Raw genomic sequence first — 25,918 nt, forward strand, 5'->3', positions numbered from 1 at the left:
TACGCTGTTACGAGGGTGAGGGAACGCACTGGCCGAGCCGGCGTATAGCGTGGTCCGTTGGTTCATTAGCGGGTAGTGAGGTCGTATTCTTACTGCGTCTGAGTTACGAGCGCCGCGGGCATAAGACGCTGCGGCTGTGAGGAGAGGTCTCTGTACGCGTTATGGACGCGGCAGAGGTTCCGTTTGGGTGGAGGACGCTCACTGAGAAAAATCCTGACTCCGCATGACACCCCCAGGGGGAGTTCACCAAAACGACACCCTAAAACTCCCAGGTGGTACTCCTCATTACACCCCCTCCAAAACTCTCCATTACACCCCAAAACTTCCCTCGAGAAACTCTCTGCAACTCTCCCTACTGTTCTAGAAAACTCTTCATTTCTCTCCTTTACCCTATCAAAACAAACAACATACTCCCTGAAACTCCCTTCCATTACTCTCAATGACTCTCTTACTGCCTCATAATTACTCCCAATTACTCCATTCCATTATTCCCCAAAATTCCGTTTACAGCTTCATGGTATACCTCTATAGTTACTCCCCATCAAACTCACCCAAACTTCCCATCACTCCGCTCCAGCCCCCCCCCCCCCCCTCGAAAATAAATATTGGACGAATAGCGTAACCACCCAAAGCTCGTGTACCGAAGCACAGATAAAAAATATATTTCAAGTAATGTGTATTCATAGTCCGGGGCGGTGGGAGGCTTCAAAAATTGACAAACGCTTTTGACATCCCGCCGCGGCACGCTCTCCGGGGATCTCACTCCATACCTATGCTACACGGTCGCGAGTTTTGATGTTAAAAATCCAAAAGGCGGCCTACCACAGCAGGAATGCTTGGTCTGGTGGTGCCGCTACCACCTCCTGGGCCTCGACGAATACTGCGTCTTCTTCGTCCGACTCTCCTTTCACGATGGTGGGATGGATATTTTGCGGGCCTCCGTTGGCTTCCGACGTGTCTTGCGGGATGCGATGCAGGCTCTCCAGCTCATCCTCTGCAAAATGTTAATCACCATGAAATTATAGGTACACTTAACATTGCGTGGGAGGAAATAGAGGAGAAAGAAAAAAGAGAAGGAGGGAAATAATGAAGGAGGGAGGGAAGGAAGGAAGGAAGGAAGGAAGGAAGGAAGGAAGGGAGGGAGGGAGGGAGAGAGGGAGAAAGAAAGGGAGAGAGAGGGGAGGGGAAGGAGGGAGTTGGGAAGGAAGCGAGGAAAGATGGAAGGAAGAAATGAGGGAGGAGACTGAGAGGTAGGCAGATGAGACAAGATGGACGAGACGAGACACACGCGACCTGACATGTTGGCACTGATACTGCATTTCCGCACATGATGTCAAAATAATGAAAGCAAGAGATTGCAAAGTTAGCATACTTTTTATGCACTACAATTTTGATAAAGTTAAGTTTCAGTGAAAGTCTAAAGGGCAAGTCAACAGCCTCCATCTTAGTTGCAGACACATTAGGGAAATGCTATAAAACGTACTTGAGCGCTCAAAAAGTTGAGCAGGTCGCTAAAAATAAGCTAAGGACGCGTTACACGCTGCATACGTACCCATGTTAACATTAAGAACGAACTTCATTTATGGATACTTTCTAAAAAAAATACAATTTAGACAAAATTTATTTAAACATGCTGGTTTGTCGGTGGTTTTCCCCATTGGGCAGTGGCAGTGGTAGGTAACTGATTTTTTATATATAGGGGCTAGGAAAATCAAGGCTTTTATGCCAAGATAGTTTAATTTTCTGACTCTGCTTTGAAAGCCCTTCAAATTTGATATTTGTCATTGACATGGGTATTAAAACAATTGGGCAATAACAATAGGATCCATGACGTGTAAAGCTTGTATAACCCTAACTTTCCAATTTATTCGAGGGAAAAAATGTATGATATTTGCCAATATGTAGAAACTCAGAGCATGCTGTTTCCGATCTTTATCGCACTCAGGAACGAAACAAATCGATTACCCTTACACAGACCATTCCAGCCCATCAAGAACATGGGGTTACCATATGTTCTCATCACAGCATTATAACACTTTGCACTATAAAAGCATGATGAGAAATACAGCTAAGCTTACCTTTAAATCCAAAGTAAGGTCCAATTATCCGTCACTGTATACCTAGGTCAGGTCCGTCTAAGTCAACACGCTCTTCACTAACACCTCGCCCGCCGCCCGGCACAACGTGCTGTATACTACGCGCAAAAGATGGCGGCCACGGCAGCCTCGCGACGTATGCTAAAACCCCTTCGTAACTCCCCTTTTACTCCTGTCGGAACGTTCGGGAAAGGTTTTTCGGGAGTAATGGAGAGTTGCGTCACAGAGTTATGGGGTGTCACACATGGAGTCATTTTGCCATCCATTGAGAACTCTTGAAAACTCTTTCGCAAAATGAGGAAGGCTCAAAGTTACCCTAGAACACACTCAATAACTCTGCTGGAAAGGGTGTTATCGATGGTTTTCAGGAGTTTTCAGGGGAGCATTTTCAAGAGTTTTGACCCATATGGAGTCAATTTTTTCTCAGTGCTAGAGCATGCTTGCATTCAGCGGAGACAAGTGAAGCTAAGTAAGAAGCAAAGTGAAGATAACGGAAATGGAGATAAGCGACGGCTAAGTCAGGTGTGAAGAGAGCGAATACGATGCCTGTCTATAGCATATTAGGACCAGAACCAATGGGGTGACCTTAACATGAGCCGACATTGTCCTTAACCCTAGAACGCCTAGGGGGGGGGTTGTATCAACCCCCCCCCCCTGAGGTTTTTCGAAGTGCATGCTAAACGGCTTGTCGTAGCGGGCTGAATTTTTCAATACCCTCTGGGGCAACCTTTGCGCATCTTTTGCTGAAAAAAAATTGATCGGGTCATGTCAGGTCACGGAGTTATGACGTCATAAGAGGTACAGCCTTCGGCCGACAGTTACCAAACGTGTGCGCCGAATCCCTAGGTTTTCTGCCGGTGATACCCACATTGTTTGATAGATCATGATGAAACTTCCCATGCATGTTGGGGCAAGCATTGGCTATCGTGTGGTGCAAGAAAATTGACCGGGTCAGGTCAGATCACGGAGCTATGACGTCACAAGAAGAACAGCGTCCGGTACTATTTTTGAAAAGCGCCCGAACCACTATTTTGCTAATTCTTGTCACCTCAATGGGAATATGCAGCAATATTAGCTTCTATAGGGAGCAAATGGACCTCCCAAATCCATAAATACAATCAGATTTCAAAAATTTAAATTTTGATTTTTCGAATTTCTGCCGCCGACTGTGACCTTGCCGACTTCCGGCGCTCCCAACGCGCCATTTTTAGAGCTAGGGAAACGAAATACATACCAAACGATAGAAAATTGATCAAGGAACACGATAGTGAAGGTTTCAAGTCGATATCTCCCACCGTTTTGCCGCAATCGCCGCGGAAAGTTGAAAAAGTTTGATTTTTTCGGAAAATTTGACCTTTGACCGGTCATAAGTAGGTCAAATGTTGACCTAGGACCAAAAAATATACCACCAATCGCGAGATCTCGTTGAGAGCAATCCGTTGGTTTTTTTCCGCTAAGCTCTACGACCTTCCGTTTCGAAACGCCAGGGGGGGGGGGGGGGTCGTAACAACCCCCCCCCCCCTGGTCGTTCGTGTTATGAGAAATGGCCTGGTCGTGCGAGGGTTAACCCACACCTGTTAGAGAAGGGTTACGCCGTCCGTACCTCCTCAGCCCACTGCACTGGACCGTGACACTTCGAACCCGCTGTTCGCTCGGCAAGCCGGTGTGAGTTGTGACTCTTCTCAGTCTCTGTTTGTCGAGCTGTTCGGGCCGTGACGGCAGAGTGCGGCACCGTTGTGGTACCCAGGAACGGTCATACATTATGTATGAGACCACATTGGTCATGGTCCAGAGAGGAGGCTGTCGGAGATTTTCCCTTTCTGAACGTGATGAAACACTGAGGTAGTCTCAAACTGGGACAGACAGGCTGACTATGTATAGTGTACATCCAGTGCCGCAACTCGTCACGTGGATAATATGATATATCCGACGGCCTATCATTGGGAGCATCGAAGTGCTAAGCATAAAGCAAGAATAGATCTCGTAATGTCCTCTCCATACAGTCAGTCAGGCTCTGTGGATTGTTGTGCGTCTGCCAGCTCTCAGCGGGTGCCTAACGAGGGGCGGAGTCCGCCAGAGAAGGAGAGAAAGTCGCCGGGAGGCACGCACAGGGCGCGACTGTCAGCCGAGGGCAGGTCCTCGGGCTGGGCGGCGCAGTCAGAGACCTCACTTGGAGATGGTAAACGACTCTCGGGGAAAGTGGCACTCTCCCGTCATTTGCGTGATTAATTAACTTGCATTGTGCCCCGCCGAGTCCCGAAAGCGCAGAAAGACGGGAAAACATGACCGTCAACTTTTATCGGCTATTGTGAAGATAGTGAGCAGCGAAACGAACTCTAAAATGTCGCTAGAAATAAGTCGTACTTAATTCTTAGTGTCATGGCAGTCAAACGATGTTATTGATGATGGGTGTGAACTGACCATAGTTCATGGCTGCCAGTCTGAGTATGAGCCTGCAAGGTTCACATTACTCTATCTCAATTCACCCCTGCCTCGCCTCTGCAAGCACCACACCCACCTCCCCTCTCTCTCCATCTAACCCCCACCCCGCTCTCCCCAGCGCACCGTTTTCTGGACACAGCGGATCTAACCACCGGCGAGTTGGCCGCCCTGGTGACCGCTCTGCTCGTGGCTGCCGTCTGTATCGGACTGGCCATCGGCGCCTTCATGTATCTCCGACTGAGGCGGAAAATGGACCCACTCAGGGAGCGGCTACACCACAGGGAGCCAGGTCAGTGGATGGGGGACAGAAAGTAGACGGGAGACAGTACGATGGACGGAAGGACAAAAAGTGGACGGGGGACAGGCCAGTGGACGGGGCGGGGCGGGAAGTGGACGGTGAACAGGGGCATTTGGTGGAAGACACGGTAAGTAAGTACGAGTATTAACCCTCGCATGTGTGCGGCGTTTTCCAGCTTCTAATGTGTAGGGGGGGGTCGGTTGGACCCCCCCCTTGCCGTTTGGCCCCTGATCGAGCTAGAGCTTCGCGGAAAAAACGAGCGTGTTGCCCGTGACGAGAGGAAGCCGATGATACCCAATTTTAAGGTCCTAGGTCATTGGTTGACCTTCCAGGTCAGGTCAATGACCCAAAGTCGGGAAAATCGGGACCTGTTAGAAAGTCGTAAAGTGTGGCTGCTAAGGGGTTTTTCGGGGTGCTGATCACGAATATCGTGTTAGTTTTGATCACAGATGATGTCTTGAAGCATTTAGACCAGGTCGGGTCAGGTCAGGTCAGGTCAACCAGTAGGCGTCGTGACGGGTATTCGTAGTACGTGTCAACCACCTCTGACAGCTTCGTAACATGTTACGAAGTCACCAAAACTACTTCGTAAATGTTCAAATGGTTGCTAAATTCGAATTCAGCTCAAAAAACTAGCCTAGAAACATGTAAAACTCGAAAAAGTGAACCGAGGTCACCCGAGGTCACCAAAGGTCAATGACCTGACCTGACCTTCAGGTGACCTTGACACCCACGGGAGTAACATCAAATCACATGTTTGAACGTTTGAAACCACGAAAAGCTTGCAAACGCGCGGCTAGTGCGAGCCGACATACGCGAAATCGCGATTCCGGCCAAACATGGTCTCGGAAAAGAGGTCACAGGTCAAAGGTCATTTGGGTCAGGGTCATGAAATTTTCAGGGTAGGTGTAAAATTGATCAATGCGAGGGTACTGAAAGTTTCGTCGCGATCGGCCGCTTTTTACGCGAGTTATTTGCGAAAAACCATGGGGGGGGGGTCCATCCGACCCCCCCCTACACATGCGAGGGTTAAGGAGATATATCAGCGACAGTGTACCCAAAATGTTTATGATTTACTTCTTATATATTGATAGGTACTCAAATGATACACATTTGAGGTTGGTGTTACTTTTACATCCCTAGCTGCAGTCATTGAAGTTTGGTGCTACTGGCTTGTGCGGAACTGCAGTCGCCGATAGCTTGTGCTACTGTCTGGTCTGCTGCGCCGTTGCAGTCTCCGTAGATTTTGCTGCTACCTTGCTGTGTAGAATTGCAGTCTTCTCTTTGTGTTTACCGTCATGCAAGTACCTGTCACACCACATAAGTCACATACGAGTACGAGTACGAGGAGGGGACTCGTATGATATAATCTACTTGTGACCCGTGTGACCTGATCTCCCACAGGCCCTATAGACCTGGAGTGGTACAGTTTGTGACCGTGTGACCTGGAGTGGTACAGTTTGTGACCGTGTGACCTCCCACAGACCCTCTGGACCTGGAGCGGGTACAATTTGTGACCCGAGTGCGCGCCCTGCGACCAGAGATCGGCACCTTTCTCAGCCTGCTGTCGGATCCGCGGCCACCCAGTCGCTACTCTACTGAGGAGGGGACCGGCCGCAGCAGTCGACACACACTCAGGTGAGACTGAGGGAGGAAAGGACAGGAGAAGGAAAGGGAGAGAAAAGGGAGGGAGAAGGAAAGACAAAGATAGAAGTCGGAAGGTCGGCAAAGGCGACTGGCTGCTTGCTTGTAAGGGAGGGAGCTGTTTTGAACATATAGGACGATAAAATATCGAGGAAGACTGGCGCTATTGTGGTAGCATTTCTCTCTCAACACAATGTCCGTTCGTCTTTTCTTGTACCTATGATCGTCTGTCGTTCCGTTTCTATCTGTCTGTCCTAAGTCCTAACCGCTCGCCGTGTTCCAGAACCAGCCAGCCGTCCTCCGCCGACAGCCGCACCAGTCAGCAGGACCTGAGACGGCTGCTGGCACTGCTGGCCAGCCGCGAGCAGCAGCTGCGCCAGCCGCCTGCTGACTGGCAGCGGCTGCTGGACTGGGCCGAGCGGCTGCTGAGGAAACACCGCCACGCCAGGCCCAGCAGCAAGGTCAGAGCGGGAGCGAGGGCTGGACGCGGCGGAGCGGCGCCGGTGTCTTGGAGTAGTCACTGAGAGTAAAAGTAGATACTAGATTGGTTCTTAAAAGTTTTTTTTTTTTACAAGACCGCTGATGTATTTGTGTAGTGTGTTGGGAATGGGCACTCTCATGTGTAGGGTTTCAGGAACCTTTCTCATTACTTGCTGTCTTTTTTATTAGTTGTATTATCTCCACATTAGGTGTAGTCTCTAATGATTCATCATTCATTAGATGACAACATGCCGCCGACATCCACCCGCATCGTCGCCCACTGCCTAGTGTGCTCACTAGTTGCCGTGTACCCACAACCAAAGCGTCAATCTCAGCGCATCTGACCAAGTTTCCCCTCCCCAGGTCAGCGGACCGTCTCCGCCACACGTGGAGTACCTGCCACGGTCGGTGACTCCCGCGTCCCGCCGGCCACGGCCTACCTCCGCCGCTACCGGCGGGCGGCCACTCACCAGTGCCACAGGCTCCTTCTTCAGCCTGACTCAAACGGTCATCGAAGAGGAGGACACCGATCCGGCGGGCCCGAGCAGCCTGCCGCTGGCGGGCGCGCGTCGCTCGCGGGGCCGGCCCAGCCGCGCGGTGCCGCTGAGTCGTGTGCGGCGGACCGGCAGCCGGAGGTGGCGCGCCCCGGGCCGACGCCGCACGGACAGCGCGCCCGGAGGTCTGTCCCGGCCGGCTGTGTTCGTCCACCGGGTGAACGGCGGCCAGGGGTCCGTCTGGGGCCGGCCAGGCTCGGCGCCGCTCTCGGCAGCGCCCACCGGAGGCGCGCACTCGACCCTGCCCTCGGGGGCCGGGGTGGACACTGCCACAGCGCCGGGGTCTGGTCTGAGACCGGCCACCGCCGAGCCTCGGCCCACCTACCGCGACTGGCCCCTGGACCGGCTCCGGCACCTCAGCCAGGCACCGGCGGCGGTCCGACCGCGCCCCCGGCCCCGCTCGCGGCGCAGCGCGGCCGCGGGCAGCGGAGCACTGACGAAACTATCCGTGGGTAGTGCCGCGCCGCTCCTGTGGCCGCCACGGCACGAGGATGGCGGGCTGCACAGTGATGTCATTGAACAGGAGGGCACCAGCTTCAGCGGACGGTACCTGCATCCGCAGGACCTCAGCACGGTGCTGTAAGAGCGAGTGAGCGGCGAGCGGTATCAGCGACCTCTGAAGGAAGTGGCGACAACCGTCACCCTTGTGGCAGGGCGAGGGGTGCTGGCCTGCCGCTACTTGTACTGTGATGATGCCTGATGAAAAGGTGCGGTATGCGATGCATCACAAGTTTTATAGCAAAAATGCGCGTCTACAACGAATGGTGTGTGGGTAAGAACTTATCTATGATCTGTTTCTGTTAGATCTAAAGAAACCGGCCGCGTTATAAAGTCTCCATGGACGGTACCTGTAGGAAATAGGAATACATGGCCTGAATGAGTGCGACCATGAGGTGAGATTATATTTGGGAATGGCGATTGGTGGACATTTTTGACTTGTTTTCTCGGATCTGTCAGTCACCTGAACGAGGGATGAACGGATGGAGATTGTCCATACGAGCGACGCGATGTGGGACTCTAAGATCTAGTCGTGTATCTACCGATAGATGTCGCCACAAGAGGGGACCGTATTCGGGAGCTGAAGCTTGGGTTTTCGAGTTCGCCAGCTAGTGCGCGGTACAATGCTCCACATTATGTATTAAATGCATATTATCCGCTGAAAATGGAGGGTGTATTTTCATGCTTTTCATTTGACGCTCAAATTTCGAGTGTGCTGCTGGCCTATTGGGGTAATACAATGTCCAGAAAATGTGATTGGTCTTCGTGCGCTCTAAGGCTGGTCTTGAGACTCAAGACATGATTCGAATAGTAAAGTACCTGCACCTTAATCTTAACAGTCAAACGCTTATGCGTGCACCGATTTGTCACTCACACCATCTCTCTTCTCTCTCTGTCTGTCTGTCTGTCTGTCTCTCCCTCCCTCCCTCCCTCCCTCCACGAAACCACGCCTCAGCAGTTAACTTCCACCATTCCAAACACAAGTCTCCTGGATGACCATGGGTGTATTTGTGACGCTGTGTGGGGGGACAGAATGACCGATGACCTTTGGCGATGACTGATCCTCGACGCGATGAGTCCGCTGAACCGTCGGCCGGCCGGGCCGTCCAGACTCACTCTTCTTCCGCTTCTTTCCTTCCCTCCTCGAAACTCCTGTGTCGGGTCGCGGCACCAGGGCCTGTGTATTGTCGCGCTCGACCGCTCACACCACTGCGGAATCCGCTGAGCGGTCGGCGCAGAGGCCGACGCTCTCCGCGTGGACCCACCTCGACGACACGGAGTGAAGCATGACAAACACTGGCGAAACACTCACGAAACGCCGCTGAAACGCGTTTAACGCGCAATCGGCACCGAATCGGCACCGCGAAATGGCGCGTATGTATGGCGCGCGAATTTCCTGTTAAAATAGCGCCCACGCGACACGGACACGCAGCGACACCTGTGGACGACACACCGAACTGAGCGGTCGATCGTGCTGCCGCCTTTCGGAGACCCGGTGAGTCATCAGCGGGCGGGTTAGACCTGAAATAGAGACACGAACAGAGGTTAGGGTCAGCTAAGACAAAATATTGAACAGATTTGATGGCGGTATCTTTCAGGTGTTTTCACAGTAACAGTTTAACGTTGTATGCATGATTCCGACTGTAGTGCGGTGGAAAATGTCTGAGCATGAAATATGGCAACAACAAATCTAAACAAAATCATGTAACAAATGCAACAAATGCAGATGCAATGCAAAACACTTACATCACACGATTTTACCACATACATCCACCCTTGAAAAAGGTTCCCCATGAAAAAGAATTGCTTAACGCACCAAAGGAGTTAATTATATTGTCCCATCCCACGTACAATTTACACATATAACTACTTCCGTAGTACGGGTCTCGGGATGACTTAAGTCTCGTCCTCCTCGCTCCCCTTCCCTCACATACGGCAGTAGAAACAATGAGTTTCCGAGCGCGTCCTCAGATATTATATGCAGTGTACAATGTGCACACTGCACAGCAAACTTCAGCTCCCCTTTCCGCCACTCACCTAGCCGTTTCTATTTGGCCGAGTTGACGTAGGCGTCCAGCTCGGCGTCCAGCTCCTCAGCGGTGGCGGGCTTCTTCTTCTCGCGCTGCCGGCCGCCGCCCCGGCCGCCGGTGCCGCCGCCACGGTTACCGCGCGAGCTGCCGCGGCCCCGGCCCCGGCCACCGCCACCGCCGCCGCCACCGCGAGGCTGGCGGGGACTGGCGCCCAGCCGGCCGCCCATGCCGCCGCCGCCCCCGCCGCCGCCCAGCTGGTCGGTGGCGAGCTCCAGCTTCATCGGCCGGCCTGGAGGGGTCAGAGGAGGCAGTCAGATGGTGATAGAGCGCCACAGGACTCAGGGAGTTAAAGGTAGTAATCGACCGCCAGTTCAAGGGCAGGGGTATTGCCATTGCTCGAGTTCGGAAAATGCCCTAAAGCTGGTCCTTATAAAAGGAGATGACAAAAAGATGACGATAATTGATTTCGAACGGCGCCAGGACCGCAATGGCCAACATCCAGCCACGCTGATAAAGGGGCGTTTATATGATCAAATGGAAATAAAAGTGTATGACGATCGGTGGCCACAGTGGGGATTCAACACTTCAGTAGCACTGGGAACCTTGCAAGAACAGCCGTCAACTTTATGATTCACCCTCACACTGACATATCTCAGCCTGTTGCCCACAAGCACCGACACGTCTTACCTTCCATCGGCACCCCGTTACTCCCCCACGCGCGACACTCACCGTCTAGAGGCACGCCGCCGTACTGTTTCATGGCGCGCACGGCGTCACTGCGCCGCTCAAACACCACCTGTGCCGTGCCCATGGAGCGGCCGGACCGGTCGTAGTGAACCGCTGCCGAGCGCATCGGTCCAAACTCCCCGAACAGCTCCTGTGCAGGACAGGGGGAGAGTGGTTACACGTCGCCAAAACGACCGCAGGTGGCACTGGTCATGTGTGGATTTGGGTTTGGAAAATTGATATTGTTATAACATTGCGACTTTGTAATTGTGAAAATGTGCAAAAGCCAAAATGAAAAAGACTGAGCAAGGTAGAAAAACTGGCATTTTGTCGATTAATGGTTAAAGACGTATGCTGTCATTCTCCCCGGTAATCAGACAGCATAGATAGGTAATCGCACATGTGGTCGTGCACTAATGCCTGCACAAGACGAGAGGGGCATGGGGGTAATGTGTAATCTGAGAACCAGAACCACGCAACAGGGATGAGGATGCGAGCAGTGAACACGGACACAGGTCAGTCCGCAACGAATGTTTATAGGGAAACACAGTAAATTAAACATCTCTGACGACACACTGACCACTGACAAATTAACACTAATATACACATTGCTCACTCTCACAGACATCCATCAACTACCAACCAAAGCATTTAAAGTCACAACAGGCAACACAACCTGCCTCATACGTACTCGTACAACGGGGCACCTACCTTGACATCGGCGTCGGTGACCCCAAAGTCCAGATTGGAGATCATCAGTTTGGTGGTGTCCTGCCCGCTGCGTCGGCGCACCTCGCCTCGTCCGGCGCCGCCCCCCTCGTACATGTCGTGGGACCACCGGTCGTCCACATTGCCCTGAGACAGCGATAATGGGTCACGTTTACACAGAGAGTTCAAATTACAGAAATCATTCAGCAGGCTTTTTCACATTTGAAGACTTAATTACTGTAAAATGAAGGGTCTTGTAGTTATGAACTTCATGCTTATTAGAATATTGATTATATTGTCCCATAATATTGATTATGTTGCTCCACCTTGCAGAAACTGAAATCTGGAGGTCTAAAAAATAAAATTCTATTACTATACATTTGCAGCAAATGCCAGCCTGCTGCACCCAAAAGATGTTTTTTTTTTCTAAAAAAGAAAGAAAACTCAAGAACTTTTAGCTGGAACAGTTTGGCTTTAACTGCATGGCATTGCAAAAGGAATCAAACTCTTAAGACTTCAGAACTGAAGAAACTTTTTTGAAGCATTACCCCAAAAGCCTCTGGGACTCCCCTCCTGGGCGCTGTCTGGCTGCCTACTATTTTGTGAGATGATGACACAATCCGCAAGTAGACATCACAAGCGATGGCATTGGCTCACATACAAGCCAAAAACTAACGGAGGCCCTCAGGACCAAGATGGTGGGGTCATATATTGAGCAAACTGTATCATGGATATTGAGAGATTTGCAGATCTCAAATGATCATTGGGGGTCTCTTTTGGCTTTATTACTTTTATCTATTTATTTCAACTTCATCACCACTTGCGTTACTAAATACCTGTCACTCATTCTAGAAAAAGAACCCATTCCCACAGTAAGTGAGATTGCAATGGACTGAAGAGTTGCGAATAAAATTCCTAAGAACAAAAATTAAGATAGCTTGTTTAATGCCAATAATATTAACCACCCTGAAACCCATAAATATACATACAACTTTCAACAAAAGCCGGAACGATCATGCTTAGCACTGCTTTTGTCAAATGCGGTGGTGAGTGGCACACTCCTAGTGCTTCTTCATCTTTCAATCATACACCCCAACATCCACACAGCACACAGGCACAGTAGGACATACTACATCACATCCAGGGGCATGGGTAGGTACATGAAAATTGCATGTGACATCCATGGGCGTCGAAACCGGGGGGGACGGGGGGGACGCGTCCCCCCCAGTCGAGGAATCCGGGGGGGGGGACGTCCCCCGCAAAATATCCCCATGAATGATTTAAAAAGCGACCTACGACATTGGTGTATTGTCGTTTTGGGATGAAATTGCGGATACCTACTCGGATACCATTCGCTCTCGCGCTCTCGGCTTGGACGGACGTGCTTTGTCGAGCTCCGTGACCTATCGCACATCCGTAATTCCTTGCTAACATGCCTAACTTACACCACTCCCCACCGCCACAACGCCGAACGAAACAAAAGCAGCTATCAGCAGAACGCGTTACGGCTTCCGTTACGCCCGTTACGACGACCGTCACGCCATCTACACCATCTTCGACGAACGACGCACGTGAACCGCGTGAACCGGACTTTAACGCAAACGCCGCGCTCGCCGTACCCGTTGGCGAAAATCAAAATGCAAATCAAAATGGCGAAAGTGAAATCGGTGGAATCGTTAGGGATGAAGTGGGCAAGAACGGTCAAGACGGATTAAAATCGAGAGCAGGCGATTCTTGTGGCGATAAGAAGTCTGCAAGTGCAGCGCCAGGGACTACAGGGTGTCCGGAAAGTCCTGGCGCTTCTTTTGGACGCCGTGTAACGCGCGCTGTGATTATTGGACATTCAGCCAATCATCACAGACATGACCCCTCGTTGATTGCTCAGCCAGGGGTCGTGTAAATATGACCTTGAAATCGTTTTCAGTGATGGGTAGATGGGCGAAGATGCGCCTTGTCGCTGAATGCCTGCGCGCGGCGGCCGGGTGCGACTTGAACGAGGCGCGAGTTGCAGCGCGATGCGGCGTTTTTCGATGAATGGTTTAGCAGGTAAAGGTTTATTTCGACTCGGGAATTCCTTAAAAAATATCCTCAGACCGTTTCGAACGCGATATGGGAACGGAGCAGCATTTCAACGCGGCAATCGAAGAAAGTGCGGGGGTCTGATGGACAAAAATGTCCCATCATCTTCGTCAATGTCGAATAAATGAATAACAGGCTGGCCCACGAGGGGTTCCTGGACAGCCACATCAACCCGAGGGTCAAGACGACATGCCCTAAGGGTCACTTCGCATTTCAACAGCACAGAGCACCCTCCAACAACGCCGCCGCCATTCAAGCTAAACTGACAGAGGAGCTTGCCGGGCCAGATCACCGTGGCGAAATGAGATTAGGCCGCCTTATTCTCCTAACCTGACCCGCTCGACTAAGGCGTGCTACGCGTTTTGTAGAACAGGATCTAGGCCATTTCTCACCCCAGCCTGGAGTCGCTGAAGACTCGCATCATGACAGCATGGGAGGACCTGGAAATGCCCCGCATCGTCAAAACCCGCAGACGCTTCCTCCCCTACGTCGAGGCCGTCGTCGGCGCCGACGGTGGCTACATTGAATGAGCACGTAGCGGAAGCATGTGGCTTGGTGTCCCTGGTCATTGTTTTGATCCATTGATTAGTATCTATGAACCAATGGCATTTGTTTTAGAAAATGTTGAAAAGCGCCAGAACTATCCGGACACCCTGTACAGAAGGTATGGATGCTAATGCTGGGGTGAGAAAACTCGCAGATCATGTTTTCGATATCTGGGGTGGGAGATCCCGTACACCAAGTGTAGATGGGGGGGAATCCGAGCCAGATCAAGACCAAGATAAAGACAAGTGTCGGGGAGGCCCTGGTAAATCTCACTGTGGTGAGCCGGTCAAGGAAGGGGAAAATGGAATTAGATGCGACAAATGCCACTTTTGGTATCACGGGGCCTGTCAGGCGATCCCCAAAACTGCCGTAACTGCCGCAGGAAAATTTCCCATGCTCCACTGGTTCTGTTCAGCATGCCACTTTTCTATCTTCAACACTGGTGCTGATGCCAGATCTGAGTGGCAGAAAACAAAGGATGCTCTTGACTCCCTGGAGAGTGGCGTTCTTAACAAGGTGGATGAAAAAATTGAGCTCCTGACCAACTCCATCTCGGACCACTGCAAACTGGTGAACCGAACACTGCGGCAGCTGGAAGAGCATGCAGTTGATCAGACTAAAATGCTTGAAAGGACTGTTAGACAGCAACACGAGGAAAAGGCCTCCTATGCGGAAATAGTCAAAAGCTCCTGCTCGGCTCTGACAGATTCTGTTGCAGAGAAGCTCAATGGAATTAGTGGAGCTGCCCAGCTATCAGAAAACCAGTCCCAGTCCTCCAGGGACATCCACAAGACTGTCAGCACGGTTCTAGACAAAGAGCGTAGGAAGTTGAATGTGGTAGTGTTCAACTTGCCCGAGAGCACACCTGAGGATGGTGTAACAAGAGAGGAAAAAGACCTCAGTAAATTTAAAGACATTGTCAAAGAAAATCTGAAGCTGGTCGTCAAGGCTTCAAAGTGCTATAGAGTTGGCAAATTACAGGAAAACCGCCCAAGACTGCTCATTCTAACACTCGAGGATCTGGACTCCAAGATTGAACTGCTTAGACTGTCGTCTCAGTTGCGGCATTCGGAAAGCTGGAATAATTTGTACATTAACCCAGATCAGACACCTGCTGAGCGAGAGGCCCACAGACTGCTGCGACAAGAGCTTGCACAGCGACGTGCTGCAGGTGAACAAGATATTGGCATCAGAAATGGCAACATCATCAAACTGAAGAATGGAACTGGCCGGTCAGGTGGACCCAGCAGTTTCCGTGAAGTTCAGCCACCTGCCCGATTGAATCTGGATACAAGTGCCCCCCAGCAGGTGCAATCCAAGCAATCAAAACAAAAATGACTAACCAATGCATGTGGGAAGGGCGTTGGGCTTACTGTTTTGTACACTAATGCAGACCAGTTTATCAATAAGAGAGATTGTCTACTAGCTGAAATAGCTGGCTCTGAACCAGATGTAATGATGATTACAGAGGTGTTGCCAAAAGCCCAAGTCCTAGCCCTGTCGACAGCTATTGTCAGTTTCAAAGGTTATAAGGTGTACACAAACTTTGACCCTGATGCCGCCAATCTTGGGAAACAGGGACTGCGAGGTATTTGTGTCTATGTTAAGGACCAAGTCAGATGTCAGCCTGCTGGCTCCTCAGCTCTGGAGGGGGTTGAGTCTGTCTGGCTAGCCCTGAAGCTCAAAGGCAGAGACACTTTAAGGCTGGGTTGCCTGTACAGAAGTCCCAGTAGCTGCCTGGAAACAAGTACAGACTTGATATGCAAAATGCTGGAAGAAAATCGCAACAGCTCATCACACATGCTTGTCACTGGTGACTTTAACTACCCTCACCTGAACTGGGAGACTATGTCTAGTCCTGCCCGAGAAAATCACCCAACTCATCTCTTTCTTAAGAAGCTGGCAGATCTGTTTTTGATTCAACATGTTACAAAACCAACACGATACAGAATTGGAACAGTCCCTAGTCTTCTAGACCTGGTTCTCACAACCGAAGAAGGAATGGTATCCACCATAGAATACCTTCCCGGACTCAGCAAAAGCGACCATCTAGTCCTCAGGTTCACTGTTCACTGCTATACAGTTCCAAAAGCTGCCCAATTCACAAAGAAACCTGCCCTGAATCGAGCTGACTATAACCTGTTGAGGAGTAAAGCAGCTGAAGTAAATTGGGCCCAAATCCGGAACATGCATCCACAATGTGCCTATGAGTTCCTTGAGAGAACTGTATCAATGCTAGTTGAGCGACATGTGCCCAAGACTCGAACAGGCAAAACAAAAAACTTGTACATGAACAGAGAAGCCTTACAGCTACGCAAGAAGAAGAGGACCCTATGGGCCACATACTCCAGGACTCTAGACAATGAAGATCTCTCAAGATTCAACACATGTCGCAACAAACTGAGAAAAATGACTAGGAACTTGAGAAGAGATTTCGAAACACAGATCGTTAATGAGGTCATGTACAACCCAAAATCTTTTTGGAGGTATGTAAATTCCCGTCTCAAAACCAAACCAGGGATTGACGTTATTGAAGACGAGCTAGGTCAACCAAGGAGCTCACCCAACGATAAGGCAGATCTGCTCAACCGGTATTTCTGCAGCGTCTTCACCACTGAGGACCAGACCTCTCTGCCAGAACCTGAGCACCATTCCCTTCCTGGGGGCACCCTGTCTGAAGTGACTATAACACCAGAAGAGGTTTACCTGAAACTCCTAAAGGTTAATGTTTCAGGAGCCCCTGGCCCTGATGGGCTGCATCCCCGCGTGCTCAAGGAGCTAGCTCCACAGCTGGCCTGCCCACTTGCAGTCATCTTCAATGCTTGTATCCAGACCTCTTGCATACCAGTTGAATGGCGCCACGCTCTTGTCGTACCGATTTACAAGAAGGGACCAAGGCAATCGGCGAGCAACTACCGACCAATTAGTCTCACATCCATCGTATGTAAAGTCATGGAAGCTATCATGAGAGACAAGATAATGAGCCATCTCACTATGAGCAACTTGCTTAGTCCCCATCAGCATGGTTTTCGCCCTCGCCGATCTTGTAGTACCCAGATGCTGGAAGCTATGGACATCTGGACCCAGACAATTGAGGCCAAGCAGCCACTGGACGCTGTGTATCTAGACTTCAAGAAGGCGTTCGACTCTGTGCCTCATGGTAGACTCCTGTTGAAGCTGGAGACTTACGGCATAGTTGGCAAGACTCTGGACTGGGTAAGAGCCTTCCTTGCTGACAGAACCCAGCAGGTCGTAGTCGAAGGGGTCAAGTCCACAAGATCAACTGTAACCAGTGGAGTGCCACAGGGCTCTGTCTTGGGACCTCTTCTGTTTCTGCTCTACATCAACGACTTGCCTGGCCACATCTCGTCCTCCATCAAGCTGTTTGCTGATGATTGCAAAGTGTTTCGCCCTGTGCACTCCCCAGAGGCTAGAGACGTGCTCCAAACCGATTTAAATGAACTTGGAAACTGGTCGCAGCTGTGGCAGCTTCCGTTCAACTTGGATAAGTGTCACGTACTACACCTTGGCCCGGGAAACCAGAACGCGACATACACAATGCTGGGGAGACCATTGGAGGCCACGGAGAGTGAGAAGGACCTGGGAATAGTTGTCGACGGGTCGCTCGACTTTCACCAGCAGACCGCAGCAGCTGTTGCTAGGGCAAACAGGGTTCTGGGCCTGGTTAAGAAATCGTTCGTGAACCTCGACGCGAAGTCTCTGCCCCTGCTTTTCAAGTCCCTGATTCGGCCTCACTTGGAGTTTAGCAACTGCATCTGGGGCCCCTACTCGATAGGCGACCAAAAGCTGGTTGAGAGGGTACAGCGCAGAGCAACGAAACTGGTGCCAGAGCTGCGTACGAAGCCTTACTCTACGAGACTGCGTCTGCTTGGTTTACCGTCGCTGACGTACCGCCGACGACGGGGCGACATGATCGTCATCTATCAGATCCTCCACGACGCGATGGACGTTGACGATGAACTTCTTCGCCTGTCCGAGACTGGGATCACGCGGAGTCACGGCTTCAAGCTCCACAAGCCCCAAGCCGTCTCTAGAGCAAGACGGAACTTCCTCAGCGTCAGAGTGGTCAACAGTTGGAACAGCCTACCTCTACACGTCGTTGCTGCACCCTCTGTCAACACCTTTAAATCCCGACTGGACATCCACTGGGAAGCTATCCGCTTCTCCTCTGCCTTCGACGACCAGTAACCTTCCACGAGCTAGTACTTAAAGTAAAGATCCGGACCAACAGGTCTACACAGGCCTCTAAATTCCGTGTACTCCTAAGGTAAGGTAAGGTAAGGTATACAAATTGAATCTGCGAATTGCTGACACTGTACCCTTGCTTACAGGGCTGCGGAGTAGATGATTTTGGTAACTCCGACTCCGGCTTAAAAAAAAAACGCTCGGAGTCCCCACTCCATCGCCGACCACGGCACCCCTCGGCCCGCACCGGAGTGAAAAAACATGCGATGTGATGCTTTTGTCTCTTTGAACGTTTCTTGGCACATTAAAAGATAACATTGCTTACGAGGTGCAGATCTGGACTGTCCGTCCCAGGTCCTCGATAGGGAGCCAAAGCTACAGTTGTAGGGGCGACCATATCCAACAAGGGCTGAAGATCTGTCCCAAAGTCTCAGAGTGCAGAAGGACAACAGCTTGCAGAGACCACACATTTTACATAGGATATTCGTAATAGTCAAGACCTTCAGCTCACTCTCAAACGGCTCTCTTCCCGTTCGAGGCCATCCGACAGCAAAAGGTCTCACCATGGCCTTTGAACGCTTGATGCTTGAGGGTGAGAGGACCTCGTCCTGGTCTGAGAGAGCCCAGGAGGACGTAATGCTCAGTATGTCCCTACATTGGTTTTACCATGACCCCTACTACAATCACCACAGCCAACAGAATCTCCAGCTCTTATTCGACCCATCCTCGGGGATGACGTTGACTCTGACTTCAGAGTTGAAGTCTGTTACGATTTCGGTGACTCCAACTCCGTATCCGACCAAAACCGTCGAAGTCGACTCCGACCCCGCAGTCCTGCAGCTACACTTCACAGAAGTTGGAAAAAGCTGTACCTATGGTTGACAGCGGTTTACAGAGAACCACACGATTTTTTAGAGGCAGGGCTGCTGGACCGAGGAACTAACTGCCTAACTGTCCTGGTATCAAACTTATTACGCGGGATGCAAAATTTATGCGTTTTGGGACTGTTTTGCCAAGAGTTTTTGCCAATTTTCGCACAGGTATTTGCCGCCAATTCATGCACAGGTAGCAAAGAGTGTGACTAATAACGCCTCCACGCGAGAACATGAGAACATGTGTATTGTGATGCGTTACAAGTAGTGCATAGGCCTGAAATTGTACGGTAAACTAACTTTTGGGTTTTTAGTCAGCCAATCCGTCCCCCCAGTCAAAAATCCGTGGCGACGCCCCTGGTGACATCACACATTACTTGCTTCATTGGTTAATAACCATTGCCGGGCAACAAGCTCGCTTGTGGGAATGGATTTGCGACTTGCGTGCTAACCGGCAGACAAGAGCTCTGGTTCCGCCAATTGCTTCGGTAGCAGCAACTGGAGATGATCAGCACCACATGATGTATTCTGAGACCAGAAAGACGCTAGTAGTTGAAAAGTGTCAGAAATAGGTACTCACCCTTTTATAAGCTGTTGCAGGACGGCTGGAGACTGCATTCCGGTTGCCACGCTCTTGGCCGCCTCCCCTTTGCCTTTGCTGTCCTTGTCCTCTGTTGCCCCCCCTACCACCACCACGACCCCGTCCTGTTCCTCTTTTGGAAATTTTCTCCTTCTTGATAATATCGTCTAGGCTTAAGTCCATTGTTGCAAATTAATAAAACCCTTGGAACAAACCACCCACATCAACGCAGCAACCGAGTGAAAGGAATGGCGTCCACTGGGCGCGTAGACAAATGTCGGCGCATAACGGAATGTGGTTGAATTACCTAAAATCTTGATAAAATGACGCAATATTTCTTTAGACATTTTTTCTACAAATTTTTGTGTTTTTGAGAATAGAAACAGAAATTTAAAGATGATTAAGTGTATTTTGAATATAAACATTTCTATTTGACCATTTTTTGAGTTCATACGTATCGATTTTGACGTAATTAGGTTTCAAGATTTGAATATTTGAATTAGATATCACTTCTCAAATGACGTAACTTGTATAAAATTAACACAATTTGCGTAATTTTTCTAGTCTTTTAGCAATCAACACGCGTATTTGACAGCTTTCAAACGAAGTTGAAAGAAAAATCATGATTCATCAAATTTCAGTGACATTTATGACGTCGGTGTAAAAATCAGGTAGGTTTTTTTAGGGCCTTGGGTTTTTCATTTGTTTGATCGATATCAAACAAACAATGATCAAGAGGTTTCCGGTTTGATCAGCTGGGTATTGCGTCGAGCGCGTGTCGAGTGGGTCCGTTCTTTGGCAAGGCCCTATATAGAGGTGGAGGTTCTTTGGAGGTGGTGCTTAGGTCCACACGTGCGGTAGGAGGTGGGTTTCGTTTTTTTTTTACATTTTCTATGCATTTAAATGTGTTCACTGTTCACTTCAAGAACATATATAGGTTAAGGACATATGTAGACGCAAGGGAGCTGGGCTCATGGGATGCTGCCTCTCTCGCTGTCTATTCATGTATTGGTCGTATCTGTTTTTGACTGATGCTGGGACTTTCTACCACTTCTTGAGGCAAGCTATTCCAGTGGTCAACAACTCGTGATGAGAAGAACATGGTTCTCTTGAGGGTTCTGTGTCTTGGCTTGGCGAGTTAAAGTGAGTGACTGTGAGTCCTGTCGCTGCGTGGTCCAGCGTCCATTTGAAGAAACTTCTCGCCAGCATTCACCACATCAAAGCCCTTGACAATTTTGAAGACTTCTATCATGTCACCTCTGACTCTTCTTTCTTGTAGAGTAGTGAGATGGAGCCTCTTCAGTCGGGGAAACTGTGGTAAAATTGCCATTTTTAGCAGTCTGCTATTTTTAACCCGCGCGGGGCTGGGGGGTAAATTTTACCCCCCCTCGCGAATTTTTGCGATATCTCAAAAACGACGGCGCGCAGCGCCGCCAAACTTTCAGTACCTTTTCTTACATCAATTTGACACGTTCCCTGAAAATTTGAGCGAAATCCGTCGGAAAATTTTTGAGAAATTGACGTTTTAGTGACGTCATGTTCGCCATTTTCGCCTAAAAAACGGCAAAAGTTCAAACGCCGCTAACATCTTCATTTTTAAAGGAATCAAGACGTAACAAAAAAGGTTATACGTAATTTTACTTTGTCTATCAAATGGCTATCCCGGTTTTTTGAAAATTTTGGATTTTGGCCTAAATTTTTTCAAAAAACTGACTTTTTTGGGAAAATCATTATAAAATCCAAAATTTTGAGCCTATCGAAAAAACCGGAATATATGTCAGAGAAGTGGTCTATGTGCACCTACATACCAAATTTTAGAAGAATCGGTTCAAAAATGTGGGAGTTATTCAAAATTTTATGACGTCAGAACACACAAATTTTTTGAAAAATGACTTTTTTGGAAGTTCTAGACCTCGTACGGAAACAAAAATAGCACCATTCGATTCGCCGTGAAAAACTGCATCAGACAGACACCTTTTTAGGCCTTAACAACCAACTTCAAAATTTGACCTCACTTGACCTGACCTTGACCTGACCTCGACCTGAAATTCATCCAGAGGTGGTCCATATCACTTATTGAGTGTGCCTATTGAATTCTATGAATAAAATGACCCATAAAACATGTGTCGCACATGCCCTTTTCTATATTTTGTTTTTTGGTGACCTGACCTGACCTGACCTGACCTTGACCTTGACCTCTGAATGATGTTGTATGCAACGAATATTATCTTTCTAGTTGAGGTTTATTTGCCATTGGGTCTACAGTGCAGGGATATTTCTATCTCGCACTCCTCTAAGATGCAAGGATAAGAATTTGTTATCTCTGCATCCCTCTGAGATGCAAAGATAAGGTCTCGCGGGTTCAAAGCTAAAAATCAAGAGCTCAAGTGATGATGGGTCAATAACCGAAGGACATTTTTGATGGTTGTTTATGGATGAAACTTATGAAATAAGAACAAGCTACTCTGAATCTATTTTTACATAGATGAATACATTTAAATATAATATTTAAATAATTAAGAATAAACCTCAACAAAGAAAGATATAGGATTCCTCATGGCTCACTCGTGGAAGATCGGATATCTTTTCCTCGCGTGTTACAGAAAAACCTCGCTCCTTCGTCGCTCGGTTTTTCAGTAACCCGCTTGGAAAAGATATCCTTATCTTCCACTCGGAGCCATGAAGAATCCTCTATGTCTTGGTAGCCTAAGAACACGTTTTGGGCGATCAGTCTCAGTCCATGACTCCATTCTTCGGCAACTACGGTGCAAGGCCGATACTGTAGAAACTTGCAATTTGTACCCTTGACCTGACCTTGACCTTGACCTCAAACTTTAACCCTCTAGTGCCCCCGGTATCATATCTGTAAGTCAATTTGCAGAAAATTCGCGTGCTAATCCTGAAGGCGAAAATTGTTGAAAACCCTGCTGTATCAGAAGTGGTACGTCTTGGCAACCACCTGGTGGCAAAATTTTTAAGTAATGATTTCTCAGTTTCCCACCAGATGATTTTGAAGAGGGTCAGTTTGTCCTTTGCTGAAAAGCTATTTGAGATGCAAGTGTAAATTTTAGCATTTGAAAAACAAAAAAATAGTTATTTGGAAAGAAACTTGGTATACTGTGAGACAAATGTCCAGCATTTATCTTTCTAGTTGAGGTTTATTTGCCATTGGGTCTACAGTGCAGGGATATTTCTATCTTGCACTCCTCTGAGATGCAAAGATAAGAATTTGTTATATCTGCATCCCTCTGAGATGCAAAGATAAGGTCTCGAGGGTTCATCGCGAAAAATCAAGAGTTCATGTGATGATGGGTCAATAACCGAACGACATTTTTAATGGTTGTTTATGGATGAAACTTATGAAATAAGAACAAACTACTCTGAATCAATTTTTACTTAGGTGAATGCATTTAAATATAATATTTTATTAATTAAGAATAAACCTCAACATAGAAAGATATAGGATTCCTCATGGCTCACTCGTGGAAGATCGGATATCTTTTCCTCGCGTGTTACAGACAAACCTCGCTCCTTCGTCGCTCGGTTTTTCAGTAACCCGCTTGGAAAAGATATCCTTATCTTCCACTCGGAGCCATGAAGAATCCTCTATATCTTCCACTCGGAGCCATGAAGAATCCTCTATATCACAGTATGTTGCAATACATCGCAGCTATTTCAGGGTCAAAGATATGGACCCCTAATTTGGGGGATACTAGATATGATACAGTGGGCATAGCACTCCAATATTTTCTATGAAATTTTCGCCGCTGCAACATACGGTGTGCCAATACCATAAGTTTTCTCAGGTGATAAGCATTGCAATGGCCTGTGAGTCATTGAAAATGACGATGGTACAAGATGCATAAATTTGCGAAGTTCGCACCTCTGGCGTCAGATAACTCTATTTCGCTCCAGACTCGATATTTCATGACGATATTCGTACGCCTATGCCGCCTCTCATCCTTGTCAATCACCTAACATCTAGCTGCCCATGAGTGGCCTTACATGCCTCATACATCTCGACTTTTCTAACGCTCATAGGAATCTGGTTTTCCAACTGTTTGACGATGATAACAGTGAACTTTTTGATCTGCAGGACACTAGCAGACCATATCTTCTAAAACCACGTTAGGAATGACATGCCATCGATGACAAGCTTGTTGATTTCAAGGGACGATCATCCGTGCAAGCATTTATGCTTGTGAAACCAAAAATTGAGACTTGACTATGTATGTTTGGGAAAGGAGGATTCAGCGGTCTCTTGCACAATTTCGATATTCCAACAGGGTTTGTGGACGGGCTTATGTCTTGTGGGTCTATGTCTTAGCTGGGCATGGCCGAAGACTTGCATTAGCAGCCAGCCAGCTCTTTTCATTCATACTGGAGAACGACTCACAATTTGTTTGCGATTCAAATCCCCTCCGTTCATCCCAGTATTAAGAGATTGAATGTGGAGTGGAAAACTACACCGTCATCGTCAGAGAAAGCTAGCTAAACGGACTCGCCATGAAGACAGACGTCAAGACCGAAGGACGTGGTTCCTTTGATTTACGTATCCAAGAAGTAGGCAACCATGCACTGCTGCCAGGATCCAGCAGGTGCCTGACACCTGGCAAACATTTTTACTGCCAGGTATGTCATTTGTTGTCATATATTGACATATGCCGCCAAGTATGGTAGCTGATTGCCACTGAACAAATAGGATTTATACTAAAACATGGACACTGACCATAAGAATACAAGTTAAAGTGCGGCATTGCGTACGCTCACCTCCATATGAGGTCAATGAACATTGTGCAAGTTCCTGCCGATCGGTACACAGTTACCTGTACCTTTGTTGTCTGACACGTACAACGGTTACTGCACTGGTCGCTGGTCAGTGCGCGGCTGTTGTACTGACGCCGATGACATGAGGACCGCACGACCAGTCAAACTGCTAACTGACGAGTCACAGGCTGAGAGTTTCAGTCACCAGGGATTGTCCGGCTATCGTGAAGATAAACCAACATTCGTCTTTGGCATCGATTCCGGTCCGTCGGCAGGCTGTCCAGCATTTTGCATCAGAACTGCTTCACTTCGACCATCTACCGACCAACCGTAATGTCTTCATTTTTGTATCAAGTATGTATAATGCACGTTTGAGAAGCATGGCCCACATGTCTGAATTATGAAAAAATGCACAAGTGCAACGCGCTGTATCGTGGAAATTAAAGGAATAGAAGGCACTCGTAAAAAGATGCCTATGATTAGCGTTGTTCCATAAGTACCGACTGAAAGGGAATTTTGATACAAGTAGGATGCCAATGAAATATTAAGAAAATGTTCTGATAAGTGGCGCACAGTAAAGGATTTCTTGTTTGCATTTTACACATTTTAACTGCCGCTTTTATCTCTGAAATTTTTCAAAACATATATCTTCTCATCTATGTCTTCACTTCCTTCTGTGTGGTCTGATACCACTAAAAATAACCAAGTGGAATGCCCAATGTATCATATTTGATACACAAATTTTTTCCGAAATTTGAACTGCGAAAAAATTTTTGACTTCAGATTTCGAACAAGGGACCCAAAATGAATCATAGGTCACGAGGTGCTAATTTTAGGAACCGTGGAACTATGTGTGGGCATTAGAGGGTTAAATTAAGTACATGTTTTTAGTAGTTCGTGATGAGAGCTTTCGATTGGCGTTTGAATTTTCCAAATCGGACCATTAGTTCGGGAGATAACAGGGGGGGGGGTAAAATTTACCCCCCCAGCCCCGCGCGTTCGGCTGGAGACCCCAGCCCCGCGCGGGTTAACAAATCTGCTAAAAATGGGTACGGATCTGCTAAAAATGGGTACGCATGTGACGTCATTGTACCCAATTATAGCAGATTTGGGTACGACCCACTGAACTCTATAATGTGGAAGGCGCATCGGCCGCCAGATGGTGTTCAACGGTGCTGCCATGTTGCGCAGACCAGAAAGCGGCCGCCGCCTGTGTTGGGAATAGGGAATTCCGGACCTCGATTTACGTTTGCGGCCGCTGCATCCGTTACGTTCAAGCTATGTAGACACGGGACCCGGCATTTTACGCAGAATTGAGTGGAGAACAAGATGAAAACTTAAAAAATCCTCAGATACAAGGAACTAATGCGTTAAACCCTTATAAGTCAATGG

The 25,918-nt window shown here is 48.7% G+C and overlaps 3 protein-coding genes across 4 annotated transcripts in view; 2 read left to right on the top strand and 1 right to left on the bottom strand.

Moving 5' to 3' along the window:
• Positions 1 to 8,430, top strand: part of LOC122392036 — a 44,089-nt gene extending 35,659 nt beyond the window's left edge. Inside the window, exons 3-6 of the mRNA XM_043386479.1 lie at positions 4,657 to 4,827; positions 6,321 to 6,474; positions 6,764 to 6,941; positions 7,324 to 8,430. Coding sequence (XP_043242414.1) covers positions 4,657 to 4,827; positions 6,321 to 6,474; positions 6,764 to 6,941; positions 7,324 to 8,097 — 1,277 coding nt within the window. The 3' untranslated portion in view covers positions 8,098 to 8,430. The remainder of the gene's footprint in view (positions 1 to 4,656; positions 4,828 to 6,320; positions 6,475 to 6,763; positions 6,942 to 7,323) is intronic.
• A 568-nt stretch (positions 8,431 to 8,998) lies between these two features.
• Positions 8,999 to 20,023, bottom strand: LOC122392037 (THO complex subunit 4-like). The gene is made up of 5 exons (XM_043386496.1): positions 19,760 to 20,023; positions 11,480 to 11,623; positions 10,772 to 10,919; positions 10,050 to 10,331; positions 8,999 to 9,533 (listed from the first exon to the last, which is right to left on the bottom strand). Exons 1-4 carry the CDS (start codon positions 19,940 to 19,942, stop codon positions 10,060 to 10,062), a joined length of 747 nt encoding a protein of 248 aa, XP_043242431.1. The 5' UTR covers positions 19,943 to 20,023; the 3' UTR covers positions 8,999 to 9,533; positions 10,050 to 10,059.
• A 322-nt stretch (positions 20,024 to 20,345) lies between these two features.
• Positions 20,346 to 25,918, top strand: part of LOC122392038 — an 81,774-nt gene continuing 76,201 nt past the window's right edge. Inside the window, exon 1 of one of the 2 annotated variants that reach the window (XM_043386530.1) lies at positions 20,346 to 20,430. The gene's annotated coding sequence lies outside the window, so the exon portion shown is untranslated. Of the gene's footprint in view, positions 20,431 to 20,521; positions 20,624 to 25,918 lie in introns of those variants that run through there. The other variant, XM_043386522.1, reaches the window with a different exon arrangement.

This window comes from Amphibalanus amphitrite, unplaced genomic scaffold, assembly GCF_019059575.1.
Source record: "Amphibalanus amphitrite isolate SeventyFive unplaced genomic scaffold, NRLGWU_Aamphi_draft 000022F_arrow, whole genome shotgun sequence".
In the NCBI taxonomy this organism is placed as follows: domain Eukaryota; kingdom Metazoa; phylum Arthropoda; class Thecostraca; order Balanomorpha; family Balanidae; genus Amphibalanus; species Amphibalanus amphitrite.